General features: G+C 38.2%; 1 protein-coding gene across 7 annotated transcripts in view; it reads left to right on the top strand.

Moving 5' to 3' along the window:
* PUS10 (pseudouridine synthase 10) overlaps positions 1-19,087 on the top strand; it is an 85,654-nt gene extending 66,567 nt beyond the window's left edge. For 5 of the 7 annotated variants that reach the window (XM_059891491.1, XM_059891492.1, XM_059891493.1 and 2 more), the window contains exons 10-17: positions 63-148; positions 1,201-1,326; positions 5,326-5,382; positions 6,238-6,314; positions 6,408-6,463; positions 7,493-7,610; positions 12,238-12,380; positions 14,993-19,087. In XM_059891491.1, coding sequence (XP_059747474.1) covers positions 63-148; positions 1,201-1,326; positions 5,326-5,382; positions 6,238-6,314; positions 6,408-6,463; positions 7,493-7,610; positions 12,238-12,380; positions 14,993-15,164 — 835 coding nt within the window. In that variant the 3' untranslated portion in view covers positions 15,165-19,087. 7 annotated transcript variants of the gene reach the window in all.
* The last annotated feature ends 202 nt before the right edge of the window (positions 19,088-19,289 follow it).

Genomic DNA, 19,289 nt, shown 5'->3' with positions numbered 1-19,289 from the left:
AGTTATGTGATTCAATATCATGTCTGGAAAATAGTAGCTGTAAAATTTATTTTGTTTTGCAGGCAGTTTCCTTGTCCTCCAAACTCACCAAAGGCTGTATGCACTGTTCTTGAAATTGAATGTGCTCATGGTGCTGTTTTTGTGGCTGGTAAAATACTTAGTCTAGAATATACTTACACTGTCAATTGTCTCTCCTATCTGAAAAACTCAATTGACTTCTTCTCTGTTTCCTTCTTATTGTTATTAGTTTCTGATTAGTTAACTCTTTTAAGCACTAGACCTGATAGTCAAGTTTATTTAGGTTTTATAAGTATTCTTATGGATCACTAAAGAGATTTGATATTTAAAATGCCATGCCAAAAGGAAATGATACAGCCCAGATTTTAACAGTTTTCATCAGAGATGGCCAAGTAGAAATATGGGTAGATGTACAGACCAAAAACTAATCAAGAGAACAGAGAGGATGTTTTACAACATGAAGTCAATCCGGGGGAAAAAAATTTTTTTTATCTGCAAAGTGGCTAAACACTTTGCTTCTGATTCGAAAAAGAAATTGTTGCATTGACTTTCCTAAGAGGTAAATCTGGTTAGACAGTTTTTGTTTTGAAAGCTATAGCTGTTTCATAGTAATAGCTGAAATAAAATCGCTCTTTAGTCTTGACTATAATACCCTGCCCTGGGGTAATAAAACCTACCTGCCTCAGCATAGCTTTATTCATAAAACAGTGAGTCATATTCTGTTAGGGTGTTTTCTTTTTTTTTTAACTTATAAAAACTTCAAAATTTCCTGTATTTGAACTCTTTGGAATACCAATGACTATTACACTGAGAGTATTATCAATCAGGCATAAAAGCAGTAGTTGCTCTTTTTTTAAGTGATCCTTGGTGTGTTCCATGATATTGTAACTTGTTCAGTCAGTCAGTCAGGTTAATAAGTATACTGAGCATTCCTTTAGAACTCATTGATGATTCATACCTTGTCTTTAGCCATCTCTTCTATTGCTACCTTAAATTTCTTCACTGAATTATGTGTATGTGCTAAGTCACTAAATCACATTATAAATTAGTCAAAGGCTAAGCCTTGTTTTGTATCATAGCCCCTAGAATATTGGCACTTAGTGGATAGTTGTTACTTTCCTTTTTATTCTGTTGTGTTAATCACACCATCCCAGCCAGGCAACCTTTATATTTCTTTGCCAGGGAGATATAATAAATACTCCAGGAATCTACCACAAACTCCTTGGATAATTGATGGAGAAAGGAAGCTAGAATCTTCAGTAGAAGAATTAATTTCAGACCATCTTTTGAAAGTGTTCAAAGCAGAAAGTAAGTGTTATAATATTCATATTTTAAATACTTGTTCACAAACAGACTTCTTGGAGGTGGCAGGGAAGATTTCTGTATTTTGTAAGCCACCACCAAGTCTGGGCCCCTTGCCTAGCAGCTTCCTGTGAACAGGGATTGCCATGTCCTGAGGGCCTCTGCCCAGGGCTGGATTTGAGCCAAGCTGCCCTAAGATTTCTCTGTTTTCTCAAGACAACTGGCTTTTCCTGGGCAAATTCAAAACAACTGAAACTACTTTAAATGAATGCACTTAAGTTCTGACCATGGGACACCTTAGCTTCAGCCTCTTATTGGGAATATGAGGAAATTAAAACACAGCTTCTATATCCATTGCTTATTCAAGAGTAACCACTGGCAAATGACTGGCTTCCATCTTAACAGCTAAAATGTCCTAGAATAGAGTTCAGACCTAGAGAAGATAGATCAACAGCAACCATTTCACAAAGACTTAATAGTAGTGTTGTTGTTTTAATTTCTTAGGTATTAACAAGCCCAGGTTTGTGAGCTGAGTCAGACCCTGTCAGGAATATGCTTTCTTTGTCTCAGTAGGCCTGTCAGGTCAAAGGAGCAAAAAACCTTGTGATTTCACCCAGGATTAGACTTAGAGGAAAGGGACTAAGATTTCAATCAGAGGAAATCATGTTGTATATCAGGAAAAAACATAGTCAGTGAGTAAGTATATCATCAGAGAAGGCAATGGCACCCCACTCCAGTACTCTTGCCTAGAAAATCCCATGGACAGAGGAGCCTGGTAGGCTGTAGTCCATGGGGTCACTAGAGTCGGATACGACTGAGCGACTTCACTTTCACTTTTCACTTTCATGCATTGGAGAAGGAAATGGCAACCCACCACAGTGTTCTTGCCTGGAGAATCCCAGGGATGGGGAAGCCTGGTGGCCTGCTGTCTATGGGGTCGCACAGAGTCAGACACGACTGAAGCGACTTAGCAGCAGCAGCAGCAAGTATATCATACTCTTTGGAGTAGGTCTCCTAGCATAATTAGAACATCTTTTTTGAAAGACCAGCTAGACATCCTTCTTTCTCTCTGGCAAACCTTAGACAAACGTGCTTCAGTAAAGGCAGACAAGTGATCGAAATGAGATGCCCTGTTCCTTCCAGCTCTCTGCTTGTCAGAAGGAAAGAGAAGCACTTCAAAGCCGTATCCCTTTTATAATTTGTTGCCTGTCAGGTAGGTGGGCCCTTTTTAAAAAGGCCTTTAGGAACTGTTTACTGAATGGAAAAGAAAGTAACCTAGCAACCTAACATTTTCCAAAATCTTAACAGTAAAGACTCAGGGCTATTGCCATGAACTTTTACCTACTTAATTTAATATTTACACACTGGTTATCTCATAAGACTTATTCAGGTTACAAAGAAGTGAAAATAAAGCATTAGCATGAAAAGTCTCTTTCAAACTCTTTTTTGGGACCACCTTATTTCCCAGAAGATACAAGATTTAGTTCTGATTTTTTGGGTTCCAAGGAATCCCCCATTACCATGAGGGCTATAGAGGGGTTCTGGAACACCTGTATGTTTCCCCCTTGCAATCTTTCATGAGGTAATTCCTTGTTATAGTCCACTTGAGAAGGAAAAAAAATCGTCCCCAAACTGAAAAGAAAGCAAACTGTAATTGTATGTTTAGGAAATTTATAAAGAGCCACTTGAGAAAAAGCAGACCTCTGGGCCTCTGTGCTAATTGGCTCCTTGTCATGAAATAAAACCTTGTTGTCTGAAATCCCTGATTAGTAGCATCAGTTTGCTAAACTTGTGCTTCTCAGATATATTACTTGTCACTTCTGTGATTCACATCTGACAGCTCTGGGAAGATGGTTCTGACTGTTGTACCTCTACACTTTACAGCTCTATGAAAATAAACCAGTATTGCATGAAGCAGCCTAACTACTTCTATAAAGGGTCCTTCCCCTCAGTGGGAGATACAGACTTGTTTTTCAGTCACTTCAGACTGGCACGTCATATTCTCTACTTGCCAGTTCTCTAGTTAACAAGTGAAACTTTGACACACTCTCAAAACCAATGTGTCTAAGAAATGTTTTCCCAATACATTTATTACTTCACTTATTGAATAAATATTTGTCCTGTCAGTTGCCTGCTGAAAACTGGTCAATGTTTCAGCTATAGGTTAAAGTCCAAACTATATAACTTGATATTCTGAGGCCATCATCATCTGACCTCTGCCCTTCAGTCCCATTGTCTGTCTGTCCCCAGGTACGAGGGTCACTACAGACTACTGAACCCCTTATCGTAATCTTGACCTTGTTTTTCCTGATCATTGTTCCTGATCATTCGTGTTCTTGGTTTTGTTGTTGTTTGAAATACCTGTTCCATTGAGAAGTCTGTAGAACTCACAGGATTTGGGGGATAAGGCAAGGCATAATATGAATATTTTTTTAATTTATTTAAATTGGAGGCTAGTTATTTTACAATATTGTAGTGGCTTTTGCCATACATTGACATGAATCAGCCATGGGTACACGTGTGTTCCCCATCCTGAACTCCCCTGCTGCTGCTGCTAAGTCGCTTCAGTCGTGTCCAACTCTGTGCGACCCCATTGATGGCAGCCCACCAGGCTCCCCCATCCCTGGGATTCTCCAGGCAAGAACACTGGAGTGGGTTGCCATTTCCTTCTCCAATGCATGAAAGTGAAAAGTGAAAGTGAAGTCGCTCAGTCATGTCCGACTCTTAGCAATCCCATGGACTGCAGCCTACCAAGCTCCTCCACCCATGGGATTTTCCAGGCAAGAGTACTGGAGAAGGGTGCCATTGCCTTCTCCGTGAACCCCCCTAAATTTCTGTTATTCATAATTGCATACAAATAAAGTTCTAAAGTTTGCCCCCCAAAATATTTCTCAGTGTAGGGTCCAAATTTGCAACATTTTTTCTAAAAGATGTAATAAATACCCTTTATCCCTTAGTCTGGATTTATTGTTTCTTTGGGCTTCTCAAGAGCCTATTTTTCTGTACTTTCTTGTTGAGGGGCTGGAATTTTGGGGAAGCTTTATGGGCTAATTTATGCATTTGAGGTTTCTGATCTGATTGAGGAGTCACAGGGAGACCTACCTCTTTGCATCCTGTTCATTCCCTCCACCCCATCAGCCACAGGTTAGGGCTCAGTCACTGCAGGGCCCTAGTTCCCTGTGGTTGGACTGGGGATGGAGGTCCGCACGTGTAAGACAAACTACAGCCTACTCGTGGTAATGTTGGCTCTGGTAAAATCATCCGTTGGTTCTGTATCTAAGAAAGTCGTCATGGAACCACTCCCCCACCCTCTGCTCCACTCCATATTTCCACTTTCCCACCCCAGTATTTGTAGCTTTTAGTCTGTGATGATCCATCTATCTTAAAATATATACTAGTTTTATTGTGGCCCTAGCTTAAGTTTGCTTATATAATGAATTTGCTTTTAGAGTCAAACTTTTTCTTTTCCCTTCCTTTCATGGAATTTAATTCTCAAATACTGTTTTTATTTTGTTTTCTTTTGTTTTAAGAAAAAGAAGACAGATTTTTCACCATAAGTTTGTAGCCAGTTTGGTAGCAGGGCTTTTCTCCAAACAGTGCTCTGCCTTTGGCTTTCCCATGGGATTGGTGGCATGGGATGATAAGAAAGATCTGGCTTTTACCTCTGCCCTTTAATTGTATTACCTTGGGGAAAGTACTTAACCTTTCAGAACCTTGGTGTTCTTTCATTTAATAATTACCTCATAAGGTTACAGTAAGGAATAAATGAAATAATGTATGCAGAATTTTAGCTCAGTGTCTAACATGTAATAAGTACTCAATAAATAGTATTTATTATTATCATTGTTATTTTCAGTAGACATTAGGACTAGAGTTGTGATGATGACTATTCCTTGGGATTCTCCTGTAGATTAAGACAAATTGGGTTTCTACCCAGGGTGGGAATGTAAGTCTAGGACTATTACATCGCTGATTTTTTTTTTTTTCTTTATCTGCTTTCCAAAGGCTTTAATTTTTCTTCCTCTGGAAGAGAAGATGTAGATGTGAGAACATTAGGAAATGGTAAGATTGCGACATCACTTGACTAGAACTAACTTTCAGATTATCACCCTTTTCAGGCAGTAGGTTTTCTGTAGTCACTTAATCAGAATCAAAGTTGGCAGAGCCCAGAGCTTCTCCATGAGAGGAAGCCTTGTGGATTTTGGAGCTACCCTTGTAAATTATATGATTATGTTTTAACAGGGATCATTTCTTCAGAAGCCATCTTTATTGCATACCTATAGGTTATAAGGGACTTTTACAGTTGTGCATTAACAAACAGGTACTTGATTTTTTCCAAAAGTCTGATTATTCATTGTTCCTTTTAATAACATTTCAGTACCAGTTCAGTTTTCAAAGTGCACATCTTCATTGAAAAGATGTTCCTGCTCTCTTAGCCTTCATTTTTCTCATTTTATATTATTGCATTACAAGAAAGATGATGAGAGTAATCCTGAACTATTCTAGATTTATAGTCCCTTCTTCTCCTGGAATCTCAGCTTTTCATTTCACTAGGCTAGGAGAATGTATTTCAACTTGGTATACCTGGGCATTGCTGCACATGACAACGTTACATTAGTGTAACCAAGTCAATCCGTGGCTGTTTGGACATGATTTTGTAAATTAACACAGGCTCGTTCATGGACTTTTGGGAAAGCAGTCATTTTCACATATTGCCTGTACTGGGGTTTAGCAGCCCCCCAAAAACCCCTTGATTCTTTTCACACATTCTTCCCTCCCCTAGATGTAGTCATGTCACTGAACTTTCCGTCCTGTAGAGCTCAACTCGTTTTTTCACACCTCCCAACCCTCTTGCATTAGCCCAAATGTTAACTCCATCAACACGTTTCTGTTTCATGACGGGGTGTGTGCTGCCAGGAAGGCCCTTTGCAATTGAGCTGGTGAATCCTCATAGAGTACATTTCACTTCACAAGAAATTAAGGAACTTCAGCAGGTAAACCACTTCATGACATGGAAATTGTCATGTTTCTGCAACTCTGTAACTGAACTAGAGTTGCTAATTGTTTTTCTTTTTCTAATACTACAGAAAATTAATAACTCATCTAACAAAATCCAAGTCCGTGACTTGCAGCTTGTCACAAGGTAAGGGTAGGCTCACTGGTGATGTCTCAAGAGGGGAGTTTTGGTTGCAGATCATTTATCTGATAAGGGATTTGTATCCAGAATATATAAAGAACTCCTGCAACTCAATAATAAGAAAACAACTTGATTAAAAATGGAGAGAATGTTAAATGCACATTTCTCCAAAGAGGATATACAAATAGCCAGTGAATACACGAAAAAGTGTTCAGCATCATTAGTCATTAGGAAAATGCACATCAAAACCACAGTGAGATCCCACTTAACAAAAAAGACAGAAAACAGCAAGTATTGGCAAAATGTGGAGAAATTGGATCCCTTATACATTCCTGTGGGATTGTAACTAGTACCACTTGGGAAAACAATTTGGCAGTTTCTCAAAAGGTTAAATATATAGTAACCATCTGACCCAGTAGTTCCACTTCTAGCTATATACCCACGAGAAGTGAAAATGTACATCCACACAGAGACTTCTGCATGAATGCTTATAGTCACATTACTCACAATAGCAAAAAGTAGAAACCACCAAAATGTCTATGGATAAACAAAATGGTATATCCATACAATGGAAAATCAGTGGTAAAATATCAGTACTTTACTTTGAAATACTGATACATGTGGCAACGTGGATGAACCTTAAAAACATTATGAAGAATCCAGACATCAAATACCACATATTGTACATTTTACAGTATTCACATTTTATATAAAATGTTCAGAGTGGGGATGTCTATAGAGATATAAAGTCAACTAGTGGTTGCCAACGGCTGGGGGAAATGGGGAATGAGAAGTGATTGCAATTGGGTGTGGAGTTTCTCTTTTGGGGTGATTAAAGCGTTCTAAAATTAGATTGAGGTAGTTGCTGCACAGCTCTGTAAACGTACTAAAAATCACTGAATCGTTCAGTTAAACAGAGGAATTGTATGTAAATTATATCTCACTAAAGCTATTTTTAAAGAAAGAGAAGTTTGGGGCAAGGCTTATCTGTATTTTATAAACTCAGACAGACTTTCTTTTATTGTTTTTGTTTAGAGAGGCAATAGGACATATGAAAGAAGGTGAAGAAGAGAAGACCAAGACCTACAGTGCCTTAATATGGACAAATAAAGCAATACAGAGGAAGGACATTGAATTCCTAGATGACATAAAGGTACTTCAGTGCTCTAATTCTTTCATTTTTCTACTGACTATGAAAGTCTTTTGTCTTCTCATTTATTACCAAGTCATGGCACACTGGCTTTGGGGACTCTTGAATTGTTGCTGTTGTTTAGTTGCTAAATCATGTCCAACTCTTTTGCAACCCCTTGGACTGTAGCCTGCTAGGCTCCTCTGTCCATTGCATTTCCCAGGCAAGAATACTAGAGAGGGTTGCTGTTTCCTTCTCCAGGGGATCTTCCTGACCCAGGGATGGAGTCCTGCATTGGCAGGCGGGTTCTTTACCACTGAGCCACCAGGGGCTGTGAAACCTGGTTCTAAATTCTGGCTCTGCCATTTACTCCTTAAATGAGTGAGTAATCCATCTAACCTGTCTGAAAGGCAGTGTTGCTACTGATTAGGAGTCTGACTCCAAGAACAGATAGCATTAGCATTAGTCGCTCAGTCGTGTCCGACTCTGCGACCCCATGGACTACAGCCCACCAGGCTCCTCTGTCTATGAGATTTTCCAGGCAAGGATACTGGAGTGGGTTGCCATTTCCTTCTCCAAGAACAGATAACCTGGGTACAAATCTTGGTTCTGCATTTCTTGGTTGTATGACTTTGGATGAGTTGCTTAGCTTCTTTGTGTTTCAGTTTCTTCATCGATAAAATTAGTTAGAAGAATTAAACAGGTTTAGTCATATAAAGCCCTTACAATAGGATCTGGCATATAGAAAACACTCAACAATGGTATTATTATATTTGACCATCTGTAGAAAGGAAATAGAAAACAGAATTTAATAGAATTGGTGCTCAGATTAACTGCACAGATAAAACATATTGTAAATCAGTATGTCAGGGTGATATATGTAGGGCACAAATGTTTTGGCACATGCTAGATTTTCCTTCACATGAGGACGTTGCTCTTAAGGATCTACACGATCATTTGAGTATTTCTTCCCACCTGCCCCCACCTCTTCCTGTAAAGATAACTCACTTTCACATGCAAGGAATGAGCAAAAATGGGCACAAATATGTAGTTATCATAACATTGTTTAAATGGGCAGTATTTTGTAAAAATCTAGAGGGGACTGGTTTAGTCTTATGGCTTATCTGGTATGATGGACTGTTAGTAGCCAGATGTTAGAAATTTTATGGAAGATGAATATTCATTGACAAAAGGAAATGTTCCTGATGAATACTAAAGGTGGGGGGAAAAAAAACAAGCTATAAGAATATAAAGGACTTCTGTGGTGGTCCAGTGGTTGGGAATCTGCCTATCAATGCAGGGGCACGGGTTTGATCCCTGGCCTGGGAAGTTCCCATATGCCACGGGCAACTATGCCTATGTGCTACAACTACTGAGCCCATGCACTCTAGAGCCGTGGTCTAAACACGAGGATCCTCAGTAAAGAGAAGCCTGCACACCACAACTAGAGAGTAGCCCCTGCTCGCCACAACTAGAGAAAGCCCGTGTGTGGCAACGAAACCCAGCACAGCCAGAAAGAAATAAAAATAATAAGAATAAAAGAATATATAGAGGATGATACATTGTGATTTAGACACACACATAAGTGTGTGGTTATATATACACATATGTATGACTGTACAAAAAAAATGTATGGCAAAAGAAATACCATAAATAGGATTTATACTTATGAAAAACACAAAATACCCAATAGAGAAAACTGGACAAATTATTTGAACAGACAGCTGAAAAAATGGCAACTCCAAATGGCCAAGAATCATTTGAAAAGATACTTTACCTCTAGACTGAAGTAACAATGACATCACTTTATTCTTCTGAGGCTAAGAATGCCTTTTGGTTGGATGGAGAAGGCTAGTTAGCTATATTTTCAATAGAAATGTAAGTGTTTTAGCCTTCTGGAAAACAATGTGGTGGGGACTGTGAAAATAAAAATTTAATGGTCTACCCAGTACTTCCCCTATTGGCAATCTGTCCTGAAGAAATAAAAATTCAGTGTATAAGGATATGTGCACAAAGATGTTTGTTGACTTGTTCAGAGTGAGAAAATCAACAAAACTGTAAACAAAGTAAATTTCCTTTGATAAGGAAATGGTAGAACATGTTGGAATATTATGCAGCTGTTTTAAAAAAACTAAAACGACATGTGATCCCATTTAATTTGTGTTGCTGTACGTATATATGTCTAAAACTGTTGGGGAAAAAAGATAGAGGTAGATCTGCGTCTGTGACTTGTAGGAACATCCATAACATTGGGGGGCGGGGGGGAAGCAAGGTGCAGAATAGTGTTCATTTTAATAATGAGTATTTTGGTGAAAACATACATGTCACCTACTGAGAGTTCATCTATAAAATGACGGGTGGACTAGATGACCCCCAGTGGGCCTTCCACTTCTTGGCTTCTGTGATTCCATATCTAAGGCCCTTTGGCTTTTGGCTCTATTGTTGAGAGTCTTTAGAATGATAGTTATACTAAGACAAATTTCTTTAAGATTGAGAAACAAATTTCTAAGCCTCTACCCCATGACATGCGTACATATCATTTAGAATGCTGTGGGGAAAATAGAAACCCACTTGAACAATAGACTCACGGTTTGGGAGTAGCCATAGAGCTAATTCAGAAATAATGCTGAGATGATTGTTATAGGTATACCCTAAGTAGTGAAAAGGTCTGTTTTAATGGACCACAGCCCAAGTGGACTGATGATAACTGACATCTAATCATTTTCTTAAAGTGCTAGGGTTAAAATGTTTTTCAGATATTCCTATTGGCATCAAAAATATAAAAACTGATTACTGCCCCATTCTGAAAAAAAGTCATTTCAGATTTACTCTTTGTCTCCTCTTTTTTGAAGGGCAATCTAGTTTGTGTGTGTGTGTGTGTGTGTGTGTTTTGGCCGTGCTGGACCTTCATGATGAAAACGGGCTCTCTCTCTAGTTGCGGTACACAGGTTTCTCATTGTGGTGGCCGCTTCTGTTGTGGAGCACAGGCTCTAGAGCTTGGGCTCAGTAGTTGTGTCACAGGCCCAGCTGCCCCGTAGCATGTGGAATCTTCCCAGACCAGGTATCAAACCCATGTCCCCTGCACTGGCAGGCAGATTCTCAACCACTGGACCACCAGGGAAGTCCAGGGCAACCTAGTTGTAAGGAAGAAATCACTGTGTATCTTTATATGTGTTTCTGAAAAATTCAGCAGTGTGGGAAAGCAAAGCACAGTGTTGGAGTAAATGAAGTGGTTTCATTTTGTTTACTAAAAAACCAAGAGACCAAAAAGACAGACGAGTGTGTGTCCATCTGAGTGTTGTGTCGGAAGCGGTGGTGTGTCTTATGGCTCAGCTTTAACTCCATCGCCTGCTCCTGGGTCAGAGTCCCAGGAATGACTCTGGAAACAGGGGAAGGGCGCCCTGCACCTAGTCACCTAGTTAAAGCCCAGCTGCTTCTATGCCCTAAAGTGGAGACCATATCTTTATAGATCCTATAATAATTCAGCCTTGTCCTTTTTCTCTTTTTGGTCTTTTTGACCAGAGTAATGTTAGACCTTATGGAGACAAGTTATCTCATCCGAACAAAGTGCTTCTAAAATCAAAGAATTATAGAATCGTAAAACCCACAAGTTAGGAGGAGCCATTGACTCACTGCTCTGATAAAAGAAAGCAGTCATACCATTTCAAGTGTAGTCTTTGTCAGAACCTGCTCTTCTTTCTTGGTGGAGAACTTGATAGAGGAGAGCCCAGACAGAAATCTTTCTTTTCTCAGCATGGCTTCAGGCACTTACTAATCACATAAATCAGGAAGGAGTTGTTCCAACAAGAAATTGCAAAGGATTCAAAGTTCTTGTGAACCTACATTGCTGGTTATACCCAGTATCTATTCTTAAAACTGGGAATTAGTTGGCCTTTTACAATATTAACCTGTATTTCTTTATATCTTGTGACATAAAAGGACATCTCTAATTGTGAGAAAACCAAGCCTTTGTCCCTAAAAAGCTGAGCTGTAAAAAAAAAAAAACATGCAATGTAATTCTCAAGTAACTTGAACTGGGCTGACAAATATTGAGAGGTTCTGGTTTACTTGTAATTGTTATTCTGAAACACCACCCTAGACAATGATGCAGCTGAAAATTTCCCAGATATTATAACCCTGTGAATAGGTATATTATTATCCCTACAACATGGACACTGCCCAGGCACACAAGTGATGCTGATGTCCATCTTCTATAAACACCATTTTTCACCTTAGTATGAATTTCTCACTATTAGGTCACTCTGCTGGGTTAGGGGGAAAAAAAAGTAAGAACATTATCTTCTAGAAGATCTTTGTTTAATGGGCAGGATAACACTCCAGGGTCCAATCAATTTGTCAATGCTAGAACAAAAGAGACCTTGGGTATCATTTACTTCAAATCAATGATACTTTGTTTTTATATGGTGTACTGGGGCCCAGATGATAAGTAATTGTGGACTAGATTATAGGAAGTCCCACAAAGTTTGAACCTTAGAGAATACAATTTATTACAGTATTAGTTTCTATCCTGATAGTAATAGATGGGATCCTTAAGAAAACATCTATAGTGAGCCATGGATGACAAAGGAGATGCTAAGACAGGCTTCACTGGGCAGGAAAGCTGAAACATGGTTTTCATATCCTTCTCTAGGACTTAAATATTGACCAGAAAACACCTTTACGGGTCCTTCACCGGAGGCCCCTGGCTGTGAGAACTCGCATCATTCACTCCATGGAGACACGCTATGTGGACGAGCACCATTTCCGCCTCTACCTGAAGACTCAAGCTGGAACGTATCCCTTCACCCTTGTGTAGCACTAAGTCTTCCAGAATCCTATTGGGAGAATTCATGCCACCCTGGGAAAGAGGTTCAACCTTATCTTGAAACTGTTCAGGAAAGGTTTGGGTTGTAGAAGAATTTTTTTCTTTTTCTGTCTGAGGTATTTTGACCTATTAAATTTGTGCTTTTCAAAATGACATTGTAAATCACAAGGCAGCAGCCAATTCAATGTGAACCTTAAAATACGTAGTGTCTTACACAATGCTGAGGTACTGAGGGCATAGTAAGGGCTCAGGGAACACATTTGATTGATTTATGCCTTTACACATTTTGCAGGCCACATACTGACAACCACATTTAGGTCCTTTCAGCATTCTGCCCCAGATGATTAAACAGGGGTGATGGATGGGAGTGGCCCTACTTCACATGCAGACCTTCACGTTATCCGGCCACTGGCCCAGAACAAGAGAACGGTCCCAGTTTAAATAATTTGTCTGTAACCTACCCTGCTTTGTGTGGTTTTGTATCAGATCTTGAGTGAGTGAGTGGGAGAAGTTGCTCAGTCGTGTCCGACTCTTTGCAATCCCATGGATGTAGCCTGCCAGGCTCCTCCATCCATGGGATTTTCCAGGAAGGAGTACTGGAGTGGGGTGCCATTGCCTTCTTCAGGGGATCTTCCCAACCCAGGGATTGAACCCAGGTCTCCCGCATTATAGGCAGACACTTTACCATCTGAGCCACCAGGGAAATCCTTGTATCAGATCTTAGTTGCTGGGTTAAAATATATCAGGGAACTGCCTTTGTCTTAGTTTTAGTTTATTTTTCAGAAGTGCCCCAAGTTTTTATTTGTTTCTTGGTTTGATGCTATTTTGTGATTGAATAATATGAAGTATGAAACCTTCTAATTGGTATAAAACTCATGACAACTTATTGGATATAATAACAGGGGAGAAATAAGTCAAGTTTTAATTACCAAATAGCATTCTTACTGTCTTTCTGTTACTAGTCTGCCTCTCCTTTCCATCAATCTTCTCTCCTCTTCTCTTTACCTACTCCACCCCAGGACTGACCAAGCTAAAATAGGTACAGGTTATTTACTCTGAAAATCTCCTAAATTTTTGTAGTTTCAATCAAGTGATGACCTATTTAGACCAGGGGACATGGAGCACATTTGCTTATTGTAGATGGACCGTGGGTGGAATTTCAGAGAAATCACAGATATAAAAGACATACATTTTAATCTAATTTTAGCATTTGTTTTGATGTGCTAAGAAGAATGCAGTGGTCTTAAGGAAGAAGCCAATGTCTTTTCAATCTCACTAACATACTTTTAGAACAAGTCTAAGGCATTAACCAAGGAAGACTATTACACAGTAAAACTTAAGAGTCCATAATTCACAGAATTATGTGAATTTTTCTCGTATATTGCTCAGTATACCGAACTAGTTCATTTGACTTATACTTCATCCCTCTGGCTATGAATAAAAACCATTATGGACCTTTTAATTGGTTATTCTGGGACTTTTTCTCATCCTCCCTCATCATTGCTATTCAGAAGTAGCACTCTCTAAAGAGGTGAGGGAAAAGGGATGGTTGAGCAATTATGAGTTTAGCGAAGAAGACAGTTAACTAGATAACTATATACCTTATGTTTGAGTCAAAATATTTGGTGAAAGTACAGTGAACAAATTATCAGAAAGTGAGGAAGACTTAATATCATCATATTATGGTTTTAACTTTATATTTATCATCTCAGAATAAACTTTTTTTTTTCAGAATAAACTTTTATATTCAAATTATATTACATTTTTATACTAAGTACTGGTTTATAGATAACATAGGCTAAATGAGTGTTTACTGAATGCTGGCAAAAACAAATCTCTCAGGTAAAATACAGTTAAGATTATAGTAGAGTTCTGTGTAAGGAGTATTAAGGTAATCTGAATAATTCTAGGATTAATCATTGACTTTGAAATTTGAAAATCTATAAGAAAAATACACACACAAAAGAATTAGGTCTATTGCTAACCATGCAAGAATTGCAAACAACTAGAATTTAGGATCCTTCTGAAGGACCTTCATTAAGTCTAAATATGTACATTGTCTCCCATCCTATTGTTATTGTGTCACTGCGTCATGTTACAAGAGAAGCCATCAATAATGTCACCATGAGTGACCCTGTGAAAACCTACCATTTGGCAGATATCTGCTGTCATTACTAAAAAATGATGAGACCAAAAAGATGGCAAAATAGAATTTGTGGCAAAAAAGAAAACAGCTGAAGTTCTTTTTTTAAAAGCACTGAACTACAGTTAATTTTAAAAATCCATATTCAAACTTTGGCGCTTGGAGATGAGCCAAAAGAAAAGTCATGACTCTTGGTAAGTTTGGTGTAAACACAGGCTCTAGGCCCCAGTGTTGGCTCCCAGACCGGTAGGAATCAGTTTGCCGTAGCTTATTGATTGCCATAGCTATATTTTCTAAGATATACGTCCCAATCACGGCTCAGAAATAAACTCCTTCTGGTGCATTTCTGCTTTTGTCATTTCCCCTCCAACCTGTCAAATCTCACCTAACAGTTGGTATTATATGACTATCTTCATTTTATCCTTAAACAAACCTCAGCTACATTAAAGAGTTTGTACATGGAGACTTTGGAAGAACCAAGCCAAACATTGGCTCTCTGATGGATGTGACTGCAGACATTCTTGAGCTGGATGTTGAGGTAAACCATTTAATTGTGGAAATGCCTGTTTACACACTGAATTCAGCCAACATTATGCTCTTGCAGCACTAAGCCAAATAGTACTGTTCACTTTAATAGATATTTGAAATTGGTCTCGTTTATGATTCTTACAAATATATAGCTAATTGACTAACTGTGCTTAACATATGACATGAGACCCTTGAACCATGCAAGGAAACAAAGTTTTCAGTGCCCCTCACATATCCTTTGGACTCTTTTGTAGAGAATTTAAGACAGCCTACTCAGAAATAAGTAGGGATAGAAAATGGGATGAGTCAAAGGTTATAAATAAAAGCAGTCCCATAAGGCTTCTATGATACGGTATAAAAGAAATTCTCCATTCATATCGTATGAATTGAAATCAGATTACATTCTTAATTAGAAGGATGGAATGAATGGATCTTTCAGGAAATGCTCCATAAATATTTTCCTCATTTGAGCACCAATAGGTATTGAGTCACAAGTTGTACACTTTGGTAAATATCTGATTAAAAACAGCCCCCCAGCCCACAAAAAAAGGTGGGCGGTGAATTTTTGCACTTGGGAATCATCTCAGTATAAATGAAAAGAAGTGGGTATAATTACCTGGTGTGAAAACAGCCATGGTAATCAAATGATCACTGGAGCATTATTACCTTACCAGCACTTCCCTTGAGTTCTTTCGGGTTAGACTTTATACACCTCCTGCGGGACAACCAGTGATAGCACCTTGAGGGTTGCAGGGAATCTTCTTAGTAAGACTGTCATTTTCAGGAAGACAATCTTCTCCTAAAGAAAATTCCAAATGCATTCATCTTCTTTGACCTTAATTCTTAGGATAGCTTAGGAGTGTCGAAGAGCCAAAGGCCAGAGCTTCTCAGCCTTGACTGTCCACTACAATCACCTGTACAACTTTAAAAACCCAATAAATATGCCTACTTTCCCCTGCCCTCAACGCATACTAGATACTGTGATCAGTAATTTTGGTTTTCAGGCTTGAAAAACCACCCATAAATTTATATATAGGTGTTTGGTTTATGGCTATTCTCTGAAATGAAACCAAAGTATTTCTTGGCATTTGTAAAAGATACAGATACACACAATACTTATTTGGGCTTTTCTAATAAAAATTCCCAAGTCTTGTATTGACTCATAGATTAACTTAAATAATTTTTGTAAGTCATTTCAAGTTTTACACTTTAGGTATTAAAAAACAATGCAGGCCTGGTAGTTTTGTTGTTTGCTTTTTGTAGTTTGTTTTTGTTTGTTTTAACTTCTAAATTAGGCCCTCTACGTAGTTAAGGCAAAGTGCAATTTCATACTTCTAATGCCTGGGACATGATGTTTTATGTGGAGGCCAATAGTCTGCTACTGTAATTCCATTATAACTTAAAGATCAAGGTTTTGTTCCAGAAGAGCCAAACCAGGATGAGTAGAGATAGATAAATTCAATTTTAAAAGCAACAAAAATTATATTAATGTGAATGCAAAAATCTCTAATCCTTTTCTAGTTTCAGGTGATCTTTCATAATGATTTATTTCACATTTAGTTGCTAAGTTACAAACAACATTGTAAGTATAAAGACTACTTTAAATGTAGTACTGTTAAATGCAGGATGGGAAAATGAAGACTAAAAGTTGCTGAGACTTTTGAGGGAAAGTTGGTATTGCCCCCTGCATTCATTCATTTTCCCATAAATAACATTTAAAAAATTTAAATATACTCTTGACTTGTTTATAAATATAGTCTAAACTTGTTTTGATCAAAAAGTACAATTAAATAACTGGCTGAGTAACCAAATACTCAGTGAATTCAGGAAGAGACCTCAGGTCCAAGAACCCCAAGTCCTAGAGTGGATTTTAGAGTGTTAAATTGAGATGTTCTATGGCTGTTTTCTTCCAATGCAGTTTCCTCTGTTGCATTATATTAAAACTATTAAATATATATAGCATTACCAGTAAATGCTTACTAGAACAATAATGTGTTAATGACTTGTTTTCTTCCTTCTAGTCTGTAGATGTTGACTGGCCCCCTGCTCTGGATGACTAGCTTTCAGATTTGGAAACAAAGAGTAGGCTTTTCCAGCTCAGCATGGACGTCCATCCAGCATACACTGTAAAATGGTTGTTTTTACCCACCATAACGGTGTCTTGGAAATCATTTGGATCATGTTGATCTATGTATTTTTAAATTTGTTGTAACATCTCAGGATCTATCTATGTGTATAATTTGTGTTGAATTATTCTAAGGATGTCTTATGATTTTTCTCCAATCCCCAACAAATTATGAATAATGAAACCATTCAGAGTTACAAAAACAGGATACATTCTCTGATAATCTGAGAAGCTCTAATTTCTTTCAGCAAAATTTCCCTCCATAAGATAGTTAAAATCATATTTTAAATTTTTTAAATGATCTTGATAAAAGTTACCTCTAGATTTATGCAGCACAGTATCCTTATAATATTCTAGGATATCAAATGAAAATCTGACATCATTCATATTTTTCCCAGTAAGCTTCAAGCAAGTGATCACCAATAGAAGTACTGTTTTGGTATGATTTGTCAAAATCTTAATGACTCCAATTGTCCACTATTCTGACAATCTAGAATTGTCAGTATGTTTCCTGGGGAAGAGGAAGTAACACCTTAGGAACTGAGGCATACCATGGTAAGAGACTTTTAAATGAGGAGACACAAGTGCCTTCAATGACTTTAATCCCAGGGATAAGATTCTGAAAAACTGACTTGCTAAACAAAGGTAAGCTGATATTATTCCAGAGTGCTTCAGTATATTATCTAATTGCAAACATCTTCATCAGGTAGATAAGAGTATTATCATCTCCACTTTATAAATATGAAAACCAAAGAATAGAAGTTAATTGATTTATCTAAAATTCATCTCAAGTTCCATATCTGGGACTAGGACTGAAGTTTCCTGGTCTCTAGGGTCCTTTCTAAAAAACCTTATTATTGAGCACCTCCTACATGAAGCAGGTACCTAGAATGTCATTTTAATGCACATAACCATGAGAACTGACTTTTGGAATTTAGATACCAAATCAAGCTTACAAAAAAATAGCCCAAGTAAATTTCATGTGAGCTCATATGATTACCATTTGTTAATTAATCATCAGTTGGTACTCTGAAAAGGAAAATCATTAAATAAGCACAACCTAAAGAAAATGGATGGATCATTAAGAGAGAAGTTTCAGAAAGGAGTCTCGTTAAAATTTCAGATATAAGTGCAATTTCCATCACCATGATTCAACTTTCTGAACTTATTTTGGAACACATGTGACCTGGATAGTATGGAATACTCAGTTTCCCATCTCTCCATTAAACATGCTTTAGAACTACTCTGGTGGTACAGTGGATAAGAATCCTCTTGCCAATGCAGGGGACATGGGTTCAACCCCTGGTCCGGGAAGATCCCACGTGTCACGGAACAACTAGCCCATATGCCACAACTGCTGAGCCTGTAAGCCACAACTACTGAAGCCCGAGAGCCTAGAACCTGTGCTCTGCAACAAGATTTGCCACCGCTATGAGAAGCCCATGCACTGCAATGAAGAGTAGCCCCTGCTCACTGCAACTAGAGAAGGACCACTCATAGCAACAAAGACAAATAAAAAGACAGAAAAACATGCTTCAGAGATACTGAGTTGTATCATTAACCTTAGGAATCAGGAAAATGCTTTAACTGACATGAAAAAATTTCGTATGTGAATGAAAGTGAAAGTCACTCAGTCATGTCCGACTCTTTGCGACCCCATGGACTGTCCATGGAATTCTCCAGGCCAGAATACTGGAATGGGTAGCCAGTCCCTTCTCCAGGGGATCTTCACAACCCAGGGATTGAATCCAAGTCCCCTGCTTGGCAGGCAGATTCTTTACCACTGAGCCACCTGGTAACAGCAAATTACTTTTTCATTGTTCTCAGTGCCAGAAAATGAGAAAGGGATAATAGAAATAAACTTGTGGTTAAAAACGTAATTGTGTGAATGTTTCTTAATTTCTAGGGAAATTTTGCTACAAGAGAGATTTAAATAATTTGAGAAATAGTCTTTTGTAGGTTTCTTCTTGGCTCAGCTTTGCATTTAGTAGATCTGCAAATGAAAGAATTAAGAACCTCCTTAGCAATTATTAGAAGACTTATTATACTTACTATACTGGGATTATATAAAATTTCAAGAGG

The sequence above is a fragment of the Bos taurus genome, chromosome 11 (genome assembly GCF_002263795.3).
Source record: "Bos taurus isolate L1 Dominette 01449 registration number 42190680 breed Hereford chromosome 11, ARS-UCD2.0, whole genome shotgun sequence".
Taxonomy (NCBI): Eukaryota; Metazoa; Chordata; class Mammalia; order Artiodactyla; family Bovidae; genus Bos; species Bos taurus.
The sequence above is the reverse complement of the archived record's forward strand: the minus strand, read 5'-3'. Positions and strand labels throughout refer to the sequence as shown.